At 34.7% G+C, this 23,860-nt stretch overlaps 1 protein-coding gene across 1 annotated transcript; it reads right to left on the minus strand.

Moving 5' to 3' along the window:
- Nucleotides 1-8,266: 8,266 nt before the first annotated feature.
- LOC104864247 (serine protease inhibitor Kazal-type 12-like) lies at nucleotides 8,267-13,129 on the minus strand. The gene is made up of 6 exons (XM_010627088.3): nucleotides 13,064-13,129; nucleotides 12,943-12,968; nucleotides 12,671-12,752; nucleotides 11,062-11,087; nucleotides 8,704-8,831; nucleotides 8,267-8,458 (listed from the first exon to the last, which is right to left on the minus strand). Exons 3-6 carry the CDS (start codon nucleotides 12,729-12,731, stop codon nucleotides 8,413-8,415), a joined length of 261 nt encoding a protein of 86 aa, XP_010625390.1. The 5' UTR covers nucleotides 12,732-12,752; nucleotides 12,943-12,968; nucleotides 13,064-13,129; the 3' UTR covers nucleotides 8,267-8,412.
- Nucleotides 13,130-23,860: the final 10,731 nt, after the last annotated feature.

A 23,860-nucleotide genomic window follows, 5' to 3' on the forward strand; every position in this document is an offset into this window, starting at 1 on the left:
TCATAGAATGTGAATTTAAATACATTTTCATAAATATTTACAATCACTTTAGACCCCTCCATCTTCCCATTCCACTGGCTTGCCTTTCCCACATCTTTGTTCTTGCATCTCTCTACCCACACCACACTCACAGCTCTACTATAATCCAGCCACTGCTTTATACCTCTTGATCTGTTTTCATTTTTTCTGAAATTATCTTTTCCATTTCTGTCCGATGAAGATTTCCTGCTTTAAAATATCCTGTCAAAGCATCACTAAATCACTTAACTTTTCAAATTCTTTACATCGGCAGTCGGAAGGAAAGCCATCGTCTATAACTTGCTTACCTGACAACCCAGCCAGCAACAGGCAGGAAAGGAAAACGAAAGCCTCCATGGTAGTCGGCTGTCTCAGGGTTGATTGTTGGGTGAATGTCAGCGTTAAGTCTTCAGTAGCTTCTTTCTGGGTAAACTGTGTTGATCGCCACCATGTTATATATTTGAAAAATTCTCCACCCTAATTGGTAAACATTGTCACTGTGTTTAGAAATTACAGAGCAACTTTCACAAACTGGAAGGTGGTGCTTCTTGAATGGTCATTTAAAAAATAAGCATCACGCCCCAACTCATAAATATGTGTCTACCAGGTATCTTCTCCCAGAAAAAAATAAAAATGGTGAAACACATGGGAGAAAGTTGTAAATTCAGTGGAGTTTTAAAAAAATTAAGGTATGTTTTATTTTCAATTTGTATTGTTTTTGAACCTTCAACTTTATATATCAGCAATAAGGATCGCTGAAGACATTTTCCTTCAGATGAATTATGTGTCAATTACTTACCTCAAATTATGTGTTACAAGCAAGTAAAAATGCACTGAGTGTTGTTCATTAGTAAGTGATGAATGCATCCAGTGTAATGATGCGAAGTAATGTGATTTTATGAGGTATCAAGAACAATAGAGCTCATGTTTGAAAAATATGAATACATTGTTGGCCTTCTTTTCTTAAGCTCTTACATCAAACAGAGGTCATGTGAAAATCACCTGGAGATTTAGACTAAGACATAAGTGTTGTAAAACACTGGAATATTGTATTCAAGGTTGGATGCCTTACTTAGGGAAAATTTGAATTAATTGGTGCTTGTCCAAAAGCTGAAGTGAGGTCTGCAGCCTGGGTACAACGAGGGAGTTTGGTGGGATTAGGAGCCAGCAGTTTGAATAAAGACAGGCTGAGGAACGAAGCCCTCATGCAGAATGACAGTCAGATGGAAAAGAAATATATTATTTAATCCCCATAGTTTTACAGGACAGATTAAATGCGTGGAGTTTTTAATGAAAATTTCAACTTTGGGAAGAGCATTAAGCTAGAGGATTCGCGCTTTCCCTTTTAATTCGAAATCCCTCTGGTTTAGTTGTCCTAGATTGCATTCAATTTTACCTTTATCTTGTTTAGAAGAGAACAATATTAAAAGTGAGAAATGATTTTTTTAATCAAGCCATGAATTTATGACATTAAAAGAGACCAGGTTTACTGTTTTGTATAATAAGCAGGCAGTTTTCCCTCCTTTGTAATTGTTCTCTACATGACTGAAATTCATACACATATCATTAGGGAACCAAAAGGCCTTGGATTATGCTTATGTATAATTTTTCCAAATATTTTATTATGAAAAGTTTCAGAATGTAGAAAACTTAAAAATCATAGAGTGAAAATCGTGTTGATGACCACTGTCATATACATACCACCAAGATTCATTAAGTAGTATTTTGCTATACTTGTTCTACTATGTACCTGTCAAAAAAGTAAATTTTGTCAAGTTATTTTCACACTCAGATACTCATATATAGAATTCAATGCAGAAAGTTTTCACTCAGTGAATCATTTTTCTAATTCCAGGACTACTGAGACTTCACAATATCATATATAATTAATAAACAGCATCGAGGACATTGGAAGTCAGGACATCTCAGCAGAGAGATAAAGTCTCATGAAGGGCATACGCTGAGGTAATGGAGTCAGCCTCAATGGATCAGTTAAGATGCTGGCTGCATGGGACAAGATTTTTCTATTTGTAATTATTCTCTACACTGCTTCAGAAAGCCTTCTGACTAATTTCTTTTAAAGCATACATTATAAGTTAAGCATTTATTTCTCTCTTAATAGTGATAATTTTTCACCTTAAGCAGTCTTCCATTTTTACCTCCCTTTACTTTTAATAGTAAGGTCAAATTTTGGATTGCATCATGCTCTGGAAGTGCTTTCCACATTCACCTATTTGAGGGGAGAAAAATGTGTTTTGAGCTAGACCAAGGCTATTTTTCTAAAACTTGTCATTATACTTGGGTGGAAATAACTATAACAAAGGGGTCAAATGACCCAAGGTGTTAGTCTTTCTTCTATTTTAGTGTTGCTGTCTCATGAGAGTTTATCTTTCTCTCTCTCTCTCTCCTTTTATCTCTAAAATTATAATAATAATATTCCATTAAAGAAGTATTTGCTAGATGTTTTGTTGTGATTTGGAGAAAGACGTCTTACCTGCATTTTGGTGATCTTGGAATGTTTCATGTCATCTTGTCTCGAGCTACCTGATTTAATCTTAACAAACCATTTGTCTTACACATAAAGAGTTTGGAATTATGAATTCCCCAATAGCTTTTTCCTGCTTAGAAGTGTAATCACTGTTTCTTTTCTATTCTTCCATGGGAGCAGTAAGTTATATGTGAAGCTTTGTTCTTTGCACCCCGGGAGGGATCCAAAGCTTGAACAAAGAGAAAAGGCATCGGCTTCACAACATTCATTAGGCTACTTGAATTTGGACAAAAATATGTTTTACTGAGTCCAGCTAGACAAATTTAATGTTTTATCTGGACTTTGAAATGTAACTCCTATTTCATGGGAGAAACCATGCCTCTTAAATTTAGCTTCATGTTACCAAAGACGTCAGAGAGAATCCTGCCAGTTGATTACCAAAGTCCATTAAATGTTTTACAATATAAAGAGGTCACAGTCTACCCATTGAGTAACTCCTACCTAAGTTAAGGACCTTTGCTATTCTCTAGTTGACTTACTGATTTGATAGGTTACATGTCTCCCCCCTTCTAGACAAAGCCATCAGTTCCTAGAGTTTGATACTTAAGATAGGATCTGGAATAATTTCTCTGCTTTGGGCTTTGATACCTTCATTCAACACAGAAAGTTTTAATGACAATTGAATCTTAAATTTATCCAACTTCATCCTTAGTTATTAAGGAGACACATACACCCAACACACACTGATATTCACTATTGCTATTCCATCCATGTCAACATTTGAAGAAATCAGAAACATGACTCCTGCTACCTTCACTTAAGTTGAGCTCATATGGTGACTAGAAAACAAGATACACAACAAAGAGCCATTGTAACAGTGATGCAATAGGCTGGTTATAGTAGGCATTCATTAACTCATTCTCATGTCTTTCATCTTATGAAAAGCTTCTGGTGTGGGAGTTTGCTGATTATAGAAATAAAATATAAAATATAATCTGTTTCTTACCCCAAAATTAATACCTCTCCCATAACCATTACTATTAGGAACAATTGTGCTCTGACATTTTCATACTTAAGAGAAAATAATCTATCCAGTGTTAGTCATCAGATTTATTGTATGTAACCATTCAGGCCCAAGTTTTCTATTACTGATTTCTCAAGCCTTATTTTTAATAACCTCCCATGTAGTATCCACTCATAATTAGGCTTAAAATTACACATTGAAAGAAAATTAAAAACTTAGTTTTATTATAAAGATCACCCTCAACAAATCTTTCATTTCTCTCTGTATACCTGTTGTTCCTTTCCTACCAGAGACCCTATTATCCTTTCCTTAAATCTGAGCTACCATTATTTTTCTTTGACCAATAGTGGACATGCCAGCTTTTGGTCTAAGCCTTCAAAATTTTGGCAATTTATAGACTATAAAGTGAAGGGGGGCACTGATGTGATGAAACTCAAGGCATGCAAATGGAGTTAAGTAGGATCCCAGTGGGACGCCCTAGGCAACATGATACGGAGTAGAAACAGCCCTGCCTACTGAACCTAGACTGCAGAAATTTCAGACAAGTGGACAAAGAAATGTGTGATCATAGTTTTAACTCACTAAAATAGTGATGAAACTTTACATCACAGTGGGTAACCAACATAATATTGTTGACAAGGTAAAAATTATTTTTCTACTTTTCTATTGAATCAGGACCCCATGAAAACTATATTAACTAATATTTATTGAGGCAACTTAGATGCATTATATCATCTTATGCTTACAGCAATCATTTGGAGGCACCTTATTTGATAAGGCTACTCAAGCAAAGATTCAATGAATTACTGCATTCACAGTTAACTCAAAGTTATTTTACCATGTGTGTCTAAGCAAGTCAATCCTAGGACATCTGGAATGGAAATAGTCATAGAAATAGGGATTTGGAGAATTAAAACTTAGTGTACAGATCAGTTTATGAGTCCCTTAATTGGAGACCAGTGAATCCTTGGCAGTGCAAAATTAATACTCAAATATCAGTTAGGACCAGAAACAACTTTCGGTCTGGCCATGTGGAGATTTCTGGATGGCTCCAAGCACTGACTCTTAAACTGACAAGTAGGAGGAAGACACAAACATTCATTTAATTTTCACTGAATCCTACCTACATGTTAATGCTTGGTTAGCAGTCTGCATATCTGATGCCAAGATAAGCAATTGTTCAAGAAGAGTACAGGAAAATCCACCATTTTCTAGATAGTGATGTTTTAAACTTCAAGTCAATTATTTTGTGATCTGAGGGCAAAACTTTGTGTATGTGTAGCTACATTTCCCAAAGAAAGAGTTCATGAATTTTATCATATTTTCAAAATATATACTCCAAAAGAGCAGTGAGAATATTGACACTACCCAACTTCAATACTTGGTGGTTTCAGTAATCAAGGTAAAAACAATAGACAAGTAGAACAAGGAGACAGAATTGAGAACCTAGAAAGAGTCACATCATTTGTTAACTTACCTTGACAAAGGAGTAAAGACAATACAATGGACTGAAGGACCAGGAAACGGGAGGGACTGACTACAGACAGTAAATGCAGGCACAGACCTTTTACTTTTCACAATAATTAATTCAACATGGATCACAGGTTTAAATGTCAAATGCAAAACTCTGAAACTATTATAAGAGAAAACTCTTAATCATCTAGGGTTTGACAATGATTTTGTTATATTATTTTGAACATCTACTGAATGAATACTATAGTGCACACCCAGTATGTTCCTGAAAGGCTCATAGGTTAAAAGCTTTGTTCCTACCCCTTGAAATAAGTGGGTGATGGTGGGACCTTAACAGGTGGGGACTAGTGAGAAGTCTTAGGGCACTGAAGATGTGCCTTTGAGGGAAATGTGGAGCACTCCCTCCTCCTGCCTTTTGTTCTTGGGCGTGACTTAAAGGGGCTTCCTCTACCACATGCTGACATCCTGATACACTGTGCCACCACAGGCCCGGAATGAGGAGGACACAACTGGTTATTGACTAAATCTTCCAACACTGTAAGCCATGATAAACTTCTCGTCTTTTAAAATTGGTTTATCTGTTATTTGTTACTGTAACAGAAAACTGACAACACAAAAAATGTAAATCCTTTAAAATAATGCTCGACACGTAGAAAGCACTCAATGGATGCTTGGACTTTTAATTTGAGCAACAGCATGCACTGACATTATCAAAAAATATGAGAAAACGAAAAAATAGAAACAAAGTCTTTGTAAATAGGGAACGGTGGATGAGGTGAAGGGAGGGCAGGGGAATGGGGAAAAATGAGAACCAAGATCTGTCATGTAAAGGTACAACAGATGAATGATAAATGTAACTCTACTTTATATTTTTAAAGTACCAATAAACTCAATGAGAAAAAACCAACCAGGAGATTTCTAGTTTGCTATAGCACAGCAGGGTGATTGAAGCTTACAGTGAGCTATAATGTACTTTATGGATAAATAGAAGAGAGGAGCTTAAAGGCTGCAACCACTAGGAGAAAGAAATATTATTTATCCCGATTTATTGAAATATCACTCTGTGCTCATATTTATAATTATTACATGTTAAATTTTTTTGATTGTTTAAGAGACATAACCAAAGAGGGAAGGAAGGAAGGAAGTAAGGTAGGAAGGGAGGAGGGAGAAAGGACAAGAAAGAGAGAAAAATTAGAAAGACAGAAAGAAAAGAAAGAAAGAAAGGAAGGAAGGAAGCTTGCCAAAAGAGCTGAGGATATCCCATGAAGAGGTGTTTAGGAGATATTTGAAAGAGTGGATTGTGAAAAAAAAAAAGTACACATTAAATGGTGAATTGTGTAAGTGTGTGTGTGTGTGTGTGTGTGTGCTATAAAAAGGTAGTTAGGAGGTCATTTGTGTGCAAGTAATAAAGAGACAAGCATTGATTCTCCATGAAAAAATTGTAGTTTTGAAGGAGTGAGCTACCTCTCTAGATTGTGAATTTTTCATACTCAAAAAGATTCAATGAGATGCTTAAAACTGTCTGGTCTTAAAGAAGTGATACCAATATCTTCTGCTATCAGGAACTGGAAGGTAAGGAGGAAGAGTAAGGTTGATTTGGGGGGTTCTGTAAATAGTCCATCTAAAGGGATCAGAAGTCAATCAATTGTTGCATATTAAGAAACTTGTACATTATGTAACCAAATTTTTCTTGACTTTTTAAAAATCCAATTTTTCACATGAACTTTTACAATCTTTAAATATTGGCCTTTAACTGAAGAAGGGGAAAACACATGCTCGCAGTGTGTTACAGAAAGAAACACTGCTGGGCATTTAGCTCATGGTTCTGCAACCTGCCTCACAAGCTCAATGTCCTGAGTTTGAACCCCTGTACCAAAACACAAACAAACAAACAAACATCCCTGAGCCACATTCAGATTATTTGGCATCTGTTCAAGACCTCTGCTTTAGAAGTAGTATGTTTAGTCAGGCAATACTGAGGTACATTTGCTGAGCTCTAATCTCATTTGTTCTACATACTCAATTTAAGACATTGGAAACTATAATTTTTTAATTCCATAATGTTTCTGGTCTTTTTCTTCTGCCAGATACTCCTTTTTCCTTCTCTACCAAGAAAATTTTTCTGTCAAGTAAAACTGAATTTCTTGTATGAAGTGGTTTAAAATGCACTTCAGTAGTTCCCTATAGTTCTGGGGACTCTGGATTTTATCTGTTTCCTAATGTTTCTTGCAAAAGGATGAACTAGTTCTTCTCACTCCCTTGATCATGTCAATTTTATATAAAAATTTTATGTATTGTCATTATTTTCATATTTTATATTTTTTATGCTTAAATTACCCTTCCAAATTTTTGCATGTTCCTGAATTCCTTTCATCCTTTGGAATTTGTTTCAAAGAATCTATTTGAAATAATTTCTCTAAATTGTACTCCAATTTTCTCTATCATGTATTTTTATTTTGTTGGCTCTATAAATTTATTAATAACTGAAAATAATTTTTAAGCTCTTCATTCTTTTCTACCTATACATCATAAGATTCTTTAAGCTAGAGAAAGATCTTGTCTTTGTTTACTTTATACTTGGAATGGTATCTTTCAAATATCATAGGTACTGAATATTTGAATTAATAAACAGAATGATTCATTCATTAGGATGTTTAAGCAGGTGTGTATTAAACTGTATTTCAGTTAGTTGGACTACATTTGTCTCTTCTAATAGTATCTGCAATTGCCAAGTTTGTCTATCCATGCCTACATTTCTAAGCATCTGCAGTCCAAAAATAGATATTTGGCTTCAGGTTTTTTAGTGTATCTACATATAGAAAATCATAATATTTTTCATGGCATACTATAGTAAACCAATATATTCAAAGACAGAAAGTCCAGAGGCTTGAGCTGTCCCAAAAGCTACTCAGCTGATGTGAACACTAAAGTGAAATGTTACATTTTGTGGGTTATTAATTTTCAGCTCCAGCCTATGTAACAGTTGAGAAGCTCTAAACCAAGCTCAAGATATCCCTCACGGAGAAACACTTCACAAATACACCATATAACAAAGAGTACTAATTTCTCTCAGATAATGTTTATTTCCTTGTATCTACTTTCATTATCCTAGAGTTTATCTGTAAACTTCTAAGCAATGAAGTATTATTAAAGAATTGTGAATTTCACAAATGTGGTAATATTCTAGTCTGTGTTTCCAGTTGTATCATTTCGTACTTAGGCAGTACAGCATTTCCGGAAAGAAATATAGACATTCTGCCAAGATCACTTTATTGGAACTGCTTTCTTTTGTGCATCATCATGTGAGATACAGTGAAAATTCATTGCTATGTACACTTGGTAACAATAAACAAATTTTCTAATGTGAAATCAAAGCAAATACAGTTCCAGAATTGCAACATTTGGTGAATCAACATTTCCCTTCATGTTTGAAACCAAGTTTTCCATTTCTTTCCCTGAAAGGAAAAAAAAAATGATGTTCAGAGAGTCAATGGAACAGAAATGGGTTAATCTCCGGTTGAGTGAACTGGAAAGGGACTTACACTTTCTAGTACTCATTTTGAGGAAAATAACACTACTTTATTTTAAATAAAAATTTTCTATAAAATATGAATAGTTAGTTCTTAATAAATAGTTTTCCAGACTTGTAGCCTTTTGGCCCAACCTAATACTGTCTACACAGTGGGCTCCAGGTACGTACTGAGCTGCTTTGCAGAATTCACAGGGACTTGGGTAAGTTTGTCCATTGGTACCACACACCGGCTTGTGGATCTTGGGGCAAGATTTGCCATCTGGAGTGAACTTATTCTCATAGTTGCTGCAAAAGGCCTGTCATTTAAATAAAGTTTTGTTTTATTTCATGAATAACGACATTGACATTTGCTTTTCAACTAAATTAAAAACATATTATCCTTATGTACTTAAAAATTCCTTCTGTTTTTTATAATTAAAATAAAAATATTTTGAAGCAGAAGCAGAATACCATGCAGTCCTAGTACCCAGAGATTACTTTAGTTAGCATTTTATTTGTCTGCAACTGTTTTCTATGTATTATATTATCATATATAATGTTAAAAATAGAATCATGGAATGCATAGGTTTCACTTATCCTTTATTAGCTTCTCTACACATCCTGTGCACTTTCTAAAAAGTACAATTTTCATGGTATAATATTCCATCACAAAAATGTGGCATAACTCATTTTACTCGTATATTACTCTTGCATGCTTCTTTCCTTTTGAAAATAATTGGTATGAAATGACCATACATAGCTATTAATTGAAAAGATTTACATTTGGTGGAGTGAAGATTTATGTTACTGGACATTAATATTTGAAAGAGCTCTCTTCTCTAATGTGATTTAATTTCTGAACACTTGCCTTCACATTTTTTAAAAATACTTTCACTTTCTTTTGTAGGAGTACATAAAAAATTTTATTTCCTTTCTATTTATTCAGTGAGCATTGAGCAACCATTCTGTGTAGTACTTTGAATTTCCAAGATAGTATGACTAACATTCTAATTAAAATCTTATAGCTAAAATTTTCAGCTAAAGACAACTAAATCTTACAATTAAAGAAACATTTGTTCCCTTAAAAGAGTTGAAGAAACTGAGGAGACAAAATAATAAAAAATCCTATACCAGAAAAACATTTCCGGAGTAATTTATGAACGTTGAACAAGTTGCATGTTGGCTAACAGTTATGTATGAATGTAAAACTCCTGATTTTGATACATGTATTAAGGTCTTATTATATTAGTTAAGAAAATAGAGCAAAAGGTATATGTTGCTTTCTTTGCAATGTTTTTAGCCTTTTTTACAAATCAATTTATTTCAGATGAGAAGATGAAAAAAAACCTTAAAAAAATAAAGTACAAAAGTCAACTTAGATCTCTTCATGGGCACATCTTAAACCATATTCTAGGTAAAATGTGTAAGTAAAAAAAGGCTACACAAAACTTGAGTAGTAGGCTCACTTTTAGAAGGTAGAAGTAATACTGCATTTCATATCTGATAGTTTTTATATTCTCTAATATTTTGTGAATGTTCCATTCATTCTTTTTTTTGAAGTGGAATTCAGTTTTACTTCTATTTTGACATTCCTTAATTTTGTATACATTACACATATCACAAAAGTACACTTGAAATACATATGCATAACCCAAATACTTTAAAATCTTGAAAGAGATGCTATATTTCAGTTCTGATAATTTTCTATTTTAATGCTTTTTATAAAATTAATATTTCAAGAAATAAATAAAAACAAATAAAAAACACTACCTTTTCAGAGGGTTTTGTGTTCATATAAATTCAGCATTTCTTTTCTATTCTTTCTTTCTCTTTGTAGCTGTGATTCTCAAATTTTCATATACATCAAAACCTCAGAGAGCTTCTTAAAATGTAAATCCCTGGGCTGCATCATCCCTAGAGGTCCCAATTCAATGAATCTGTTTTATAGACACCCAAGGGTAGCAGGAAAGTGCATTTTGCTAAGCATTTGTTGTAGGTTTTATGCATGTGGCCCTGAAACATCCTCTGGGTTGCTTAGGACAGACCCAATTTATGATTATCTTCTTGTTACAATGATTCCAAGTACCACTTCTACTCAAAATTATCCTCAGAATATTCACTACATATGTTTTTACAGATACTGGGCTACCGTGCACAGCATTACAGTAGACTGCTGTGCTCTGCCTGAATGCAGAACCCTTGTATGAAAATTTGACATCCAGCTGTTTGAACAAAAAGGGAAGAAAGTGACAAAGAATCCAGATGTACTGTGTACATGAGCCAACTAGCCACAGTCCACACGATCATTACGTACTGCAAACATGGGCTAATAAAAATAAAAATATTTTCTACTGTTGAAGAAAGTGCAGCTATTGTGACAATGAGCAATGGCATTTCTTCTAAAATCATGTGTCACGTGACGATGCCACACCCCTGGATCAGCCACTTGATCTCAGAAGACCTCACTGTAGCAGTCACGGTGCTTCCCAACCTCAGCTCACCATTGCATGAGACTTGTGATAAGGCCCCCGAGAGACAGGCACCTACCTGAAAGCCTCCTTGGCTCACAGCTTCTGCAATGAGAAAATAGGTACTGTTAAATTGCAACAAGTTAGAATGCCAGAGTTTAACAGTTAAAAATAAACAGATCTTCCATTATATCTGTTTTGCTTTACAGAGGAAGAAGTGGAGCCCTGAAAGAGAGGAAAACTGCTCTGAGATGCACCCCTGAGCAAGAAGCCACCTTAACCAGTGGTCACTAAAAACGTGTCTTCACTATGTTCGTTGTTGCTGTTGGATTTTTAAAACCATGGGTTTTACTCCTCTAATAAATGTTTTGTAAGCTATACCTGGAGAAATGAAGTCAAACTCTTGATCTTTTGTCAAAGAGATTGATGTGTATTTACTAAGATGAAGCTTAAGATTCCAAAACTCAAAGCCATTTGATTAAAGGATAGTTCAAGACAACTGGTGAGCCAGGTAATAATGCAATAATAAAATACAAAATAAATTAGAAATCATTGGAAAAAATCATATCATTTATCACCACCCCCATGAAAATGATCAACCAGCTACTGGGGGAGTTCTACATTTTGGAAACTATATTAACTCTTACATATATTAACACTACTAAAGCTACTCTTAAAGACAGAAAACAAATCTCTCAGGCAAGTGGATTTTTTAAGTGCATGTACTTTGTAAACGGCATAGTCAGGAGTCAAACTCTAAAACTGATGTGCGGAAATACAACCTTTTATTGAAAGAAGGCCCAGAGCATATAAATTTTATATGGACCATTAATTTGCAATAAAATAGGTGCCAAAAAATGTGAGTGACATTCAAGAATGAAAAATGGGAAGCAAATCTTAGAACTGCTGTCTTGGAATCTCATCCTGATTATGCAATCTATTTCTCCAAAGAATAGAGACACCAGAAACCAAAGAAGCTTATTTCTCTTTTTCAGCTACATTACATTCATATTCTTTCTCTCTCTCCCTACCCTTGATCCTCCCTTCCCTCTTTATATCTTTACTTTGCTTACATAGAAGATAGGTGAAAATGACAGCTTTCTGCAAATTGTCTCAGAAAATATCTCTGGCAGTAGAAACTCATTAGATAAGAATTTTTTTTAAATTAATTTTATTGGTACAATTAGGTATGCAATATAATGACATTCATCATTGGAAATTTGTACCTTTGCATAATCTATCTTTGTTCTTATTTTTTCCCCATGCCCGTCCTCCCTTCAGCCCCCCTTCCTCTCCCTATTTATGAAGATTTCCTTAAAGATGACTTTAGCTGAAAATTTCTAACTTCATGATTGGCTTAGATTTTCTAGATTAGTCACTTGAGACCTCTGCCATTCACCATAGGCCTTTTCACCTTATGAGATGTGACTCTGTATTAGGAAATGGACAAAAACCATTTCTTTTTATAGTACTGTAATGAAAATTAAAGAAGCTAATTTGAACATTATGCTTTCTTCTAAATGCAAAGTGTGGTCAGGGCTTCCCCATCATTAACCACCATCAACCATCATCATCATCATCATCATCATCATCATCATCATCACCACCACCACCATCAACCAAAACATCATATCACACCTACAGACTGGTACAGAATTTCCTTTTTTCTGCATATGTATGAAACTCACCTGCAACAAGGAACACACAGGCCACACTGACCAAAACCAGGAGGGCACCTGATGGCTTCATGTTCAGATATGTCTGCAAAGTCTGCGGGAAACGTGTTACTAGAGTTCAACCCCGTGGAGGTACTGTGGGCTGCATTTATAAGTGGATCCATACGCAGGAATCTCAGGACCTATACACTTGCTGGACACCCAGATCCTCCACCCTGATTATGCAATCTATTTCTCCAAAGAATACAGACGCCAGAAACCCAAGAAGCTTATTTCAGACCTACCAGAAACTCTCCTTGGTTCACAGCCTCTGCAATGAGAAAACAGGCATTAGTAAATAACAATAAAGGAACAATGGCCAAAAATTATGTTTAGGCAGAATGAAATGTAAAACAAATAACACACCCAGAGTTTCTCCTATTCAGCACACAGTGATAATTGTAATTTTATATATTTTGGACTTGGCTCCCACAAAGCCTTAGGGCCAAAGAGCTTGCATGTAGCAATAAACAGTATGATGATCTGAATTGCTAATAAGGTTTGATGTCACAAGTACTGGGAAAAGAAAAATGTTGATGTGAGGGCTTTTGAGGTCAAGGAATTTACTAAACAGTAAGATCACATCTTGAATGGTCATTGAGTTAGAAACTCTGGACCAGTGATGGTGAACCTTTTAGAGACAAGTGCCCAAACTGCAATCCAAAACCCACTTATTTACTGCAAACTGCCAATTAAACATGAATATTGACATTTTAGTTTAGAAAAAACAAACTCATGCATTAACATCTTTTGTTTTCAAAGAAACCCAGGCCGTAGGTTCACCAACACTGCTGTAGACATTCAGGGAGAATATAAAGTACAGGGCTATTTTTTTCAGCCCCTTGCTTTTCGGCAGCCTATTCATGATGATTCTTATGAAACATTTTAATTTTAACAAGTGTTTTACAGGTGGATTTTAATCATTGTGCACAGAAGCCATTTAAATTGCCTTTGTTCTTCTCTGATACATCACTCACTTTTTAATTTAGGGCTCTTGCACTTGCTGATTTTTGTACCTGCAGAAATCCTGGCCCTGGAACTTGAGTGATGAATTCCTTCTTTCTAGAAATAAGAATTTAAATATTACCTTCTTGATAAAGAGTTCCTCGACCATTCAAAATACCTTCAGTCCAAATAAGATCAATGTTTTTTAAACTTCACAATGCCTTTCAGTATCTACAATTATCTTTTTCACTTACTAATTTACTTGTATATTTTACCCTCACCAAATAATCATTAATGTACCCAAATGCACACGCATGCACACTGGAATAGAAACTCTTGGATTGTTTTCTCTGCTGCATCTGCATGCACAGAACAATATCTTCCTCCTATGAGCAGATGAACACTGGGTTTTACAAATCAAGACCAATAGAAACTCCCTTCCTTCAAAAATCCTAATTGATCACTGGTCATTTCAAATATTGTTACATGTTGAAAATATAGTGATATGGAAGGCATTCGTAGAGCTACCTACCATGTTCTTTTTTCAGACACTTGCACTGGAACCTGCTAGTTACAGGAGCTTTCTTATATTCCAGAAATGAGAGAGAGAGAGAGAGAGAGAGAGAGAGTGAGAGAGAGAGGGAGAGAGAGGAAGAAGAAGAAGAAGAAGAAGAAGAAGAAGAAGAAGAAGAAGAAGAAGAAGAAGAAGAAGAAGAAGAAGAGGAAGAGGAAGAGGAAGAGGAAGAGGAGGAGGAGGAGGAGGAGGAGGAAGAGGAAGAGGAAGAGGAAGAGGAAGAAGGAGAAGAATATCTTTTGTAACTCATCACTACACTTCTAATCTGTGAAAAGTCATCTCCTGGTTTACTGGTGTTTTCCTCTCTTATTAGAACGGTGTTTCTGTTTTGTTTTTATTTATTTCTAATGCTGTGTCTCCAAGTTTACTGGTCTTACCTTTCACAGTATTTAATAGGCTATTAATACCATATAGTATACTTTTTCTCAAGCATTGTTTCTCATGCTTAGAAATGTAACTTTGATTCTTCTCTTTATGCTTATCTTATCTACTAAAGATGCTCTATCTTTCATCTTCCTTCTCATCAATATTCAATAAGTGATTAAATAACTATCAATTGTATCATTGGTGGTGTTTTATCTGTTTATATCACCAATAACTTTCCAGATTATGTACTAATCTCTGCTTCTTTAGATACTATAGGTTTTTTTGAAACTGAATATTTTATGTTTCTATGTTTTTAAATTTCAGTCCTTTATTTTAAACTTCCTGGAAGTAGAAATGCTTTTCTTGAAGCATTTCCAAAAGCTTTGTTAGATGTTACCATAGTAGCCTTTGGTCTAGGCCAATTTTACTCCATGTTAAGACAATGTTTCTGAACTCAAATACAGCTTCTTACCGTGAAGCTTTCCATTCTGGCTAGTGGGTTTAGAGCATATTTTCAGTCTTGTGCGATCTTCAAGGATTATTCTCTTTGTGCTTCATTTGGATCATTCTTTTCTAAGGTTAGTGTAGTTTTAACACATATGGTGATTAAATTCGGCTGAAGACTAGAGGAGGTGGCTTTGCAGATCTCCTTGGCTTTCCTATTCTACCTCTGAGCTATTGATGGCTTATGAAGACTTATGGGCTCTGTTTTGGTGTCCCCTTTCTGTAGTTCACCAAAAATGTTCCGGGAAATAAATGAGTACCATCTTATTACTCCTTCATTCTTTTTTTCCCTCAGAGATCAATGTCCAGGGCATAAAAAAACACTGTTGCATATATTTTGTCTAGTTTACTATTTGTTTCAGGTGGGAGGGTAAACTCTGTTTCTCTTACTGCATGTTGGTCAAAACTGAAATGATTTGGGTTTTTTAATTTATCCTTTTCTTACACTAAGTGTGATAAGGTTTATAATCAAGACTGGCATGATCAAAAATAAATGGCAAAAAAAAAAAAAAAACATTGCTTTTACTTTGTGGAAGAGACGGTGGACCTTTGTGTTACAACTGGACTGACATACAAACAACTTAGATTACAATAGGAATTTTGATTTTAACTTACAAAGAAATGCCTTAAGTTAAAACTGGAGTGAGCTTGTGTTTACAGATGGTCTGAGATGCGAATTTCACCTTAAAGACTTCTACAAGGAACATTACCACATATTTTCCTATGTAGGGTTAACTGAGAAATCTTGGGCTAGTGTCTCTGAGGACACTGAGTTGCGCCTGGGTACAGGAGAGAGAATTTGAAGGCTGTGTAGAGGAGCCTGAGTCTTCACTTGACCAATGTGAGTTACAACCAGCCCTCACAAATGAATTGAGTTCATAAGTCAAGAGTCCACCTTAGTTTTAGGGGAATGAGTGTTACAGGGTACTGCAATGTGTTTAGTGTGTAATGTGTGTAATTTAATGTCTTCTGTCCTCAAATGAAACATTAAATATTTACTTCCACAATTCATCCTCGATAATTTATTTCATCTCATATCAACATTTTCAATATTTCAGTCCTTTCTTTTACCTTTAGTACTGCTCCAAAAAATATTTTGTCTTTTATATGAGACAGCATACCAAAAATTTATAAGATCATTTGTAGAGGGTAGGAGATTAGCTGCTGCCCAATGGTTTTACAAGATCTTGTAACTGGTCAAGAATGTCATGGATTTTTCTAGAACTAAAAAAGGTAGAAAAGTAGCTAAATTAGAAACAAATTCTTCTTCTTCTTCTTCTTCTTCTTCTTCTTCTTCTTCTTCTTCTTCTTCTTCTTCTTCTTCTTCTTCTTCTTCTTCTTCTTCTTCTTCTTCCTCTCTCTCTCTCTCTTTCTCTCATTTCTGGAATATAAGAAAGCTCTCAATAGTGTCTTTTCTATTTTAAACTGCTGTTAAAGCTTTTGAAGCAAACATGGGGCACAATGATGAGAAGATTTAGCCAACACAAAAATGAAGGAAAATAAAGTCAGAGGACTGACCCTACCCTACGCCAACACTTAGTATGTAAGTTGCAGTAATTGAGATAGTGTAATAATAACAAACAGAAAGGCAACTAGATCAATCAAACAGAATACAGAGCACATAAATACAGCCAACTGATCTTTGAAAAGGGGGTTAGGACAGTTCAGTGCAGAAATTATCAACTTCTCAGCAATTGGTATTAGAACAATTGAAATGGACATCTGCATGCAATAAAAGAAAAAAATCTAGACGCATTTTGAATTTACACCCTTCCTTACAAAAAAAAAATTCATTCAAATTAGTTCACAGACCAAAATGTAAAATGAAAGACTATAAAAGTTTGACAAGACACCATAGGAGAAAAATATATAGAATTTTGGTTTAGAATGTAATTTGTTTTGGATACAACATCAAGAGATAATCTCTGAAAGAAAAGTTGATGAGTTGTCATTATTAAAATTTAAATAGTCTGCTCCGAGGTAAAAAACTGTCAAGAGAATGAAAGAAAGTCACAGACTGGCAGGAAATATTTTCTAAACACATACATGATAAGGGACTATTATCCAAAATACATAATAGACTCCTAAATTTAGCAGGAAGAAAACAATCTGATTTTAAATTGAGCAAAAGATTTGAACTTTCACCTCAACAAGGAAGATATACAGACAGACAAATATGTCAAATAAGCATAGAAAAGAAAATCAACATACATACCACAAGGAATTACAACTTAAACAACAGTTTGATTCTGCCACACATCCATTAGAATGACTAAAATCTAAAGCACGAATGACAGTAAATTTTAAGGAGATCCGAGAGAAACTTAGCAGCATGCTGCCAAGTGAAAGTCAATCCAGAAAGGATGTGTGCCACAGTGTATTATTTTTTGCAATACTATAAGGATGAACACATGCTTAAACGTTTCTCAAAATTAAGAGGATGTGGACACAGAATGAATTCTGTAGGCTGTGGACTTCGGTTGATGCTGTGCTGCTGCTGATTAATCAATTGTAACAACTGTGCCCCCGGGGTAGGCACACAGTAGAAAAAGCAGAGTCGTATTGGGGAAAACGCAAATAAAGAACTCTGAATTTTCCTTTTAACTTTTGATATGAACTTGAAAGTGCTTTATAATATTTTATGAAGATCTGGAAGGGAGGAGCACAAAGATTCCAAACAGAAAGGACTGACAAGAGCAAGAAAGCGCTGATTGCCCTGAATTGATCACGTGTGGTACGAGCATTTTTTACATTATCACTCTGTGCTTCCTCCATATGCACAATTATTACATGTTAATCAAGAAATTTAATTTAAACTTTTAATATAAGATCCAGTTATTAATGAAAAACAAGATTATTACTTTTTAAAGAGAGAAATCGAAAATATGTCAGAAGTTCGTAAACTCATCCTTATGCAATCGAGTGCATTTCAGGATTGTTTCCTCAGTACTACAAGATATGACAATTACACCTACTATTCTTAGGAGTTCATGAATTGTACTTTATGTATAGAAAACTTGTATGTATTTTATTTATTCATTTTTCTTAAAACTTTATTTCTGTGGAGCGTAATCATTACCATGTGTGTCACATTAACAAGCCTTAAGAAGTTTTGATTTAACTCATAATGCATTGAAGAATCCAAACCAAAGACAGACAGCTAACTCCAGATCCACTTCAGGGACTCAGCCCTCTAGAGAAAAGAAACTGAAGACGTCTAGAGTACAAAAGCGCAGATCAATTTGATGGTGAGGACAGAGGCTGCCTTGCCTCACATTCTCTGAAAGACAAGCATTCGAGCTAAAGAACCAAAGACTGAAATCTGTGGAGAAAATTGAGTATTCTGTTTGATCATCTTTTTGCTTTTCTTGACTTACTGTGGCAAATATTTTTGTTCCTGTCATTGTGTTTGTGCAATGTTATGTTTCCCACCTACTCCTCATGGTACAACAGCCTTCCTACTAAGAAGGCTTGTACACTGCTATTAGCAGTCGCCTCCCAGATTATAGTATTTTAGGAACAAAAAGCTAGTGTTCTTAGAGGAGTGAGAAAATTCAGACATGGTGATGTGTCCACGAGATTCTGCAGTTTCACCCACATAAAAGACTGTGAAAGTTTTCAGCAATTCCCAGAAATTAACCTATGATTAGTTATGACTCCCATAGGAGGGGTCAGCCATTCGTACTCAGTGAAAAGTATTTAATGATGTTTGCGTAAGTCTATAAATAATTTTTCATAAAAACATTGTACATGCAATAATTCATTTCAGCAAAATGAGCTAGATTTTATTGGGTAAGCAGGTTTCTTCAGAATGAGAACTTAAGGAGGGTTATATTTACCAAGTCCAATTATTTGTATAAAAAATTCTCGTTGTTATGATCTGAGGTTTGTCTTGTCTTTATTTCCTACGACTGGTTTTTCTGCATTCACTCTTTTAACCTCACCCTGTTTTTGAAAATCGATGCATCTGGACTTATGAATTTTATATTGCATCTTGTCCTTTCAGATATTTTTAGATTAAGAACTTCACCTGAATTGCTATTTTAGCTTTAATTATCAAGTTCTTTTCCCCATATGTTTTTAATAGTTCTCTTGGACATTTTAAAAATTATTCTTTGAGGGAGGGGAGAGGGGGTGAAGGGAGGGCAGGGACAAGGGGAAAAAATGAGAACCAAGACCTGTCATGTAGAGGTACAAGATCCCAATGATGAATGTAACTGTACTGTATACCTAAAATGTACCAATAAACTCAATGAGAAAAAAAATTATTATTTGAAAGAAAACATGCTGTTCCTAGTGATAAAAGCAGAGTTTCTAAAACAGTGATTATAATCTGGAGATTCCTGGACTGGGCTCAGTGCACAGTTTTTCCTGTCTGTGTCTGTTATAGCCCCTCCCCTCCCCTCCCCATGCTGCATTTGGTTTGCAGGTTACTACATCTCATCATTCCCAATATTCTGCAATCATATGTTTTACACTAATCCGTACATCTTGACAAATAATATTTTGAACCTCATTATGCATTACACAATGTATAACAAATCTCCAACAGAATAACAATACAGATTTGGATAGATAGGAAATGTAAGTTATTTAGACTATCACATTTGTGAGTACCAAAAATGTGTTACTTACTGCTTTATATACTAGAGATGCATCAGGACATAAAAAGACTGGCAAGGCTTTTACTTTCCTGCTGCTTTAACCCAAAAGATATAAGTAAAAAGGTAAAATTACTAGTTCTATGGTAGAAATACGTCTACAAAATGTGTGACAACAGCCTACTCCTCATAATTAAACTGGCACTGTCATCTATGTAGGTAAATCACAAAAGAAGAAAGAATACAAATCAAGTACAAAATAACCCAAGGGATTACACACAAGAGTAATGTAAACTCAACATTAATCAAAAGATGGAAAATTAATATAAAATATAAATAAAATATATAATTGAAATATAAAATATAAATTACAAAAACAAAAGAGAAAATTAATAAAACTGGGACTGGGGGTTGTAGCTCAGTGGCACTGCACCTGCCTGGCAAGCATAAGGTCCTGCGTTCAATTCCCGGTACCAAAAACACAAAAACAAAAGCGAAAACACCCAAGACTTGATTCTCTGAGAGAAGCAACAGAAAGGATAAAGCTGTAGCTGGATGACTACAAAGAAAAATGAGAGAACTCAAGTTTCTAAAATCAGAAATCAAAGCAGAGGAGACATTACAACTAATTTTACAGAAATGAAGACAAGAGAATACTACAAATAATGGCATGACAACAGTTGGATAAACCAAATGAAATAGAAAAGTTTCCAGAAATACACAACTGATCAAAACAGAATTATGAAGAAATAGAAAATCTAAGTAGCTCTGAAAGTACTATTTAATAAGCAATTAAAAACTCTCAGTGAAGAAAAGTTCTGGATTAGCTTCCTTAACTGATGAATTCTACTAAATATTTAAATAATTATGAGACAATCTAACCCAGATTTGAAAGATGAGGGCAGATACTATACAAAAAGAAAACTAAACTAATATCTTATATATGTATTGAAGTAGAATTGCTCAACAAAATATTAGCAAAACATACTCAGCAGCAAAGTCAAAAAGATCAAACACTACAAACAGGCTTTTATCACTAAATACGTGATTTACCATATAAAAATCAAGTCACATTATTAGAATACAAGCAGAAAATTCAACTGATGCAGAAAAATCATTTGACAAATTTCAACATGCTTTCTTGATTGAATCATTCAGTAAAATGGAAACTGGAGAAATTTCTTCAACATAGTAAAGGCCACCTATGAAAAATCTCACATGTAATATCAAACTCAGTGGTGAAAGAATGAAATCGTTTTCCCTGGGTCAGGCACAATAAAAGAGCTTCTTGGAGTTCTTGGGGTCTTTTCTGTAGAGTTTTTTGTCATCTGCAAATAATGACAATTTAACTTCCTTTCCTATCTTTATTCCTTTCTACCTCACCCCAGAAAGAATGGCTGCTACCATGAAATCAATCAATAACAAATGTTGGTGGGGCTGTGGGTAGACGGAAGCCTCTCCACTATTGATGGGAGTGTGGACTGTGCAACCACTGTAGAAATCAGTATAGAGAAACCTCAGAAAACTAGGATTAGAAGTCCCATTTGGCCTAGCTATTCCCCTATCTTCCCAAAAGAATTAAAAGAATCATACCACAGCAATATATGTGCACCCATGTTCTTAGTGACATGATTTGTAATAGCTAAAACATGGAAATAGTTCAATTGCCCATCAACTGAAGACTGTGTAAAGCAAGTGTGTGTGTGTGTGTGTGTGTGTGTGTGTGTGCGTGTTTTAACAAAATAGAGTACTGTTCAGTCACAAAAAATGAGAAACCAGAGACATTTATAACTAAATGGATACACATTGAGGCGATACTCTTACGTGAAAGAAATAGGACACAGACGTGTAAATACCACAGTTTCTCCAGTGTGAGAAACTGAAAGTATTAATAAGGATCAAAATGTATAATGGAAGATGGAAATAGGAAAAAAAGATCCAGAGGGGAAGGGGAAGCGAGAAAGGCAAGGGGAAGGAATAAATATGAGAAAAGGAAAAAACGGAAACAAAGTCTCTGTAAATAGGAAGGGTTGGGGGGTTGAAGGGAGGGCAGGGAGATGGGGGATAAAATAAGAACTGAGATATATCGTATAAAGGTACAAATTCCAGGTAATGGATGCCAGCACACTGTATATGTAAAATATATTAAAAAATTAATGAATGAAAATAAATAAGTAAAAACTATACATTTGTTGGCTTAGAAAAGAAAGAGCCTCGCTTCACTACTTTAATCAAAATAGTGTTGGAAGTTCTAAGCAAGTCAGCTCTATAACAAATAGAAATAAAAGATGTCCAACCTGGAAAGGAGGAAACAAATTTATTTCTGTTGATAGATGACATGATCTTAAATGTAAAACCTAGATATTTCACAAAAATTCTTTTAGAACTAACTATTCAAATCGTACCAAACTTGAAGGTTAACTGTAGTGAGCTCAGCTGGACCATGCAAAGACAGTCTTTTCTTACTCGGCCTTGATCTTTCAAATAGAAGTGGGGAAGTCTGTTCTGGCTTTTCTCTCTGATAACTGCAAAACATAAAAGAGCCAAGATTTTGAGAGGCCGTAGGTCCCAGCTCTGAAAGAAAAAACAAAGTCCGGGAAAGACAATGACAGCAGTTCATTATTAGATGCTAATTTGGAGCCCACTTGAACGCAGGCCTTTTCAAGGCAGAAGCGTAGCCCATCACAAAATTAACATAAGAACAATATGTTAGGATTGATGACCATTACAAGTCACTTTCTTTCCAGTTTTGCTTAAACCTGATCTGAATTATGAATTCTATTTTTAATCTCCCCAAATATATATGAATAATTACTGCAATTCAAGACATCTACCTCACACAAATTCCTCTACCTCTGTGGTATACAGTTTAGGAATATTAGATTTTCCTTAATTATTTTCACTTTAAATTCAGATGCTACAAATCATTATATAATCATTTAAATCTCTGCACATGAGGCTCCCATTTCATAAAATGAGGTACAACTTCACAGATTTTGGTAAATTTGAATGTGATAATACATGAATGTTGGACTCAGATTAGTGATAAATTATTTTAATCTGTAAGTCAAAAACCATTTTTTCTTCTTTATATTGTACTTCTTTTTTACTTTAGTGTTTATGTGTTCTGCTTGTGTATTCATGAAAGCTTCGTGCTGTTATAAACAGAGACCCACTGTAACCCCCCTTCAAGCCTAATCATTGATGTACTGACCTTTATAAAATCATTAAGAGAATCGGAGCTGAGAATTAAAATGTTTGAGGATGGTTAATGATTACAAGTGTGGTATGGTACAGTTTTAACAATGTTCCCATTATTCTCTGAAGGTCTTCAGGTTAAATAATTAACTACTGTGCTATGCTCCAAAGCAAAGGAGTACAGATTACATTTAAAACAATGTGTTCTTTCTTGGATATCGCAATGAGGGACATAAATAAAATTTGGAATATTTGATCCTGTTGTCAGGATATCTACATAGATATGTGTTTTGCCATTTGAAAAAGCATTTTAATGAAAAATTTCAGGTGTACAACAATACTAAAGTAACTTTACACTGAACACCTGTAAATCTAGGTTGAACCAATAACATTCTGTATTTACTTTTTAAGCTTATTTTTATTGTATATATTTAAGGTTTATAAATTCTTTTACATATATATATATATATAGTATTAATTAGTAGCCAAACAAATTGCATATTAATCACCTTCCATATTTACCTGCATAACATATGTTAAAAGCCCTTAAAGCTCATTCTCTTAGCAAATTTGCAATTCAAAATCATTAACCCAAACCCACATGGTGTGAATTAAGCCCCTAAGACTTACACATTTTATGTTGGTGCAAATTTATATTTTTGAGTACTTCTTTAAATTTCCTCTCACCTTTTACCCTGGCAGCCACCATCCTATTCTCTCTACTTATTCAACATTTTGAAAAAGATTCCACATGTATTCTGTCACTAATCTATCCATTTCTCTTTCCATTAATCCATATTTAATATAATTTAAAGGAAATTACAGACATTAGTACTCTTGCCTCTAAAACTCCGCTCTGCATGGTGTAGTTAGTTAAGTACTTCTCATCTGAATAAGGCAAAGTACAAACTAAGAGAAAAATAAAAGCAGGAAAGGAGAAGACAGGGGACGTGTCTCTTGCAGAAGGGAAGGGTC

The sequence above is a fragment of the Fukomys damarensis genome, unplaced genomic scaffold (assembly GCF_012274545.1).
Source record: "Fukomys damarensis isolate Sample0158 unplaced genomic scaffold, DMR_v1.0_HiC HiC_scaffold_3, whole genome shotgun sequence".
Taxonomy (NCBI): Eukaryota; Metazoa; Chordata; class Mammalia; order Rodentia; family Bathyergidae; genus Fukomys; species Fukomys damarensis.

What these genes read in the sequence shown, in the direction of transcription:
- LOC104864247 (XM_010627088.3), bottom strand. Translation starts at nt 12,731, where the DNA reads ATGAAGCCATCAGGTGCCCTCCTGGTTTTGGTCAGTGTGGCCTGTGTG. An exon ending in CTGTGTGTTCCTTGTTGCAG is followed by an intron (nt 11,088 to 12,670) that starts GTGAGTTTCATA and finishes TTCTCATTGCAG; the next exon opens with AAGCTGTGAGCCAAGGAGGC. An exon ending in GAATTCTGCAAAGCAGCTCA is followed by an intron (nt 8,459 to 8,703) that starts GTACGTACCTGG and finishes TTTTCCTTTCAG; the next exon opens with GGAAAGAAATGGAAAACTTG.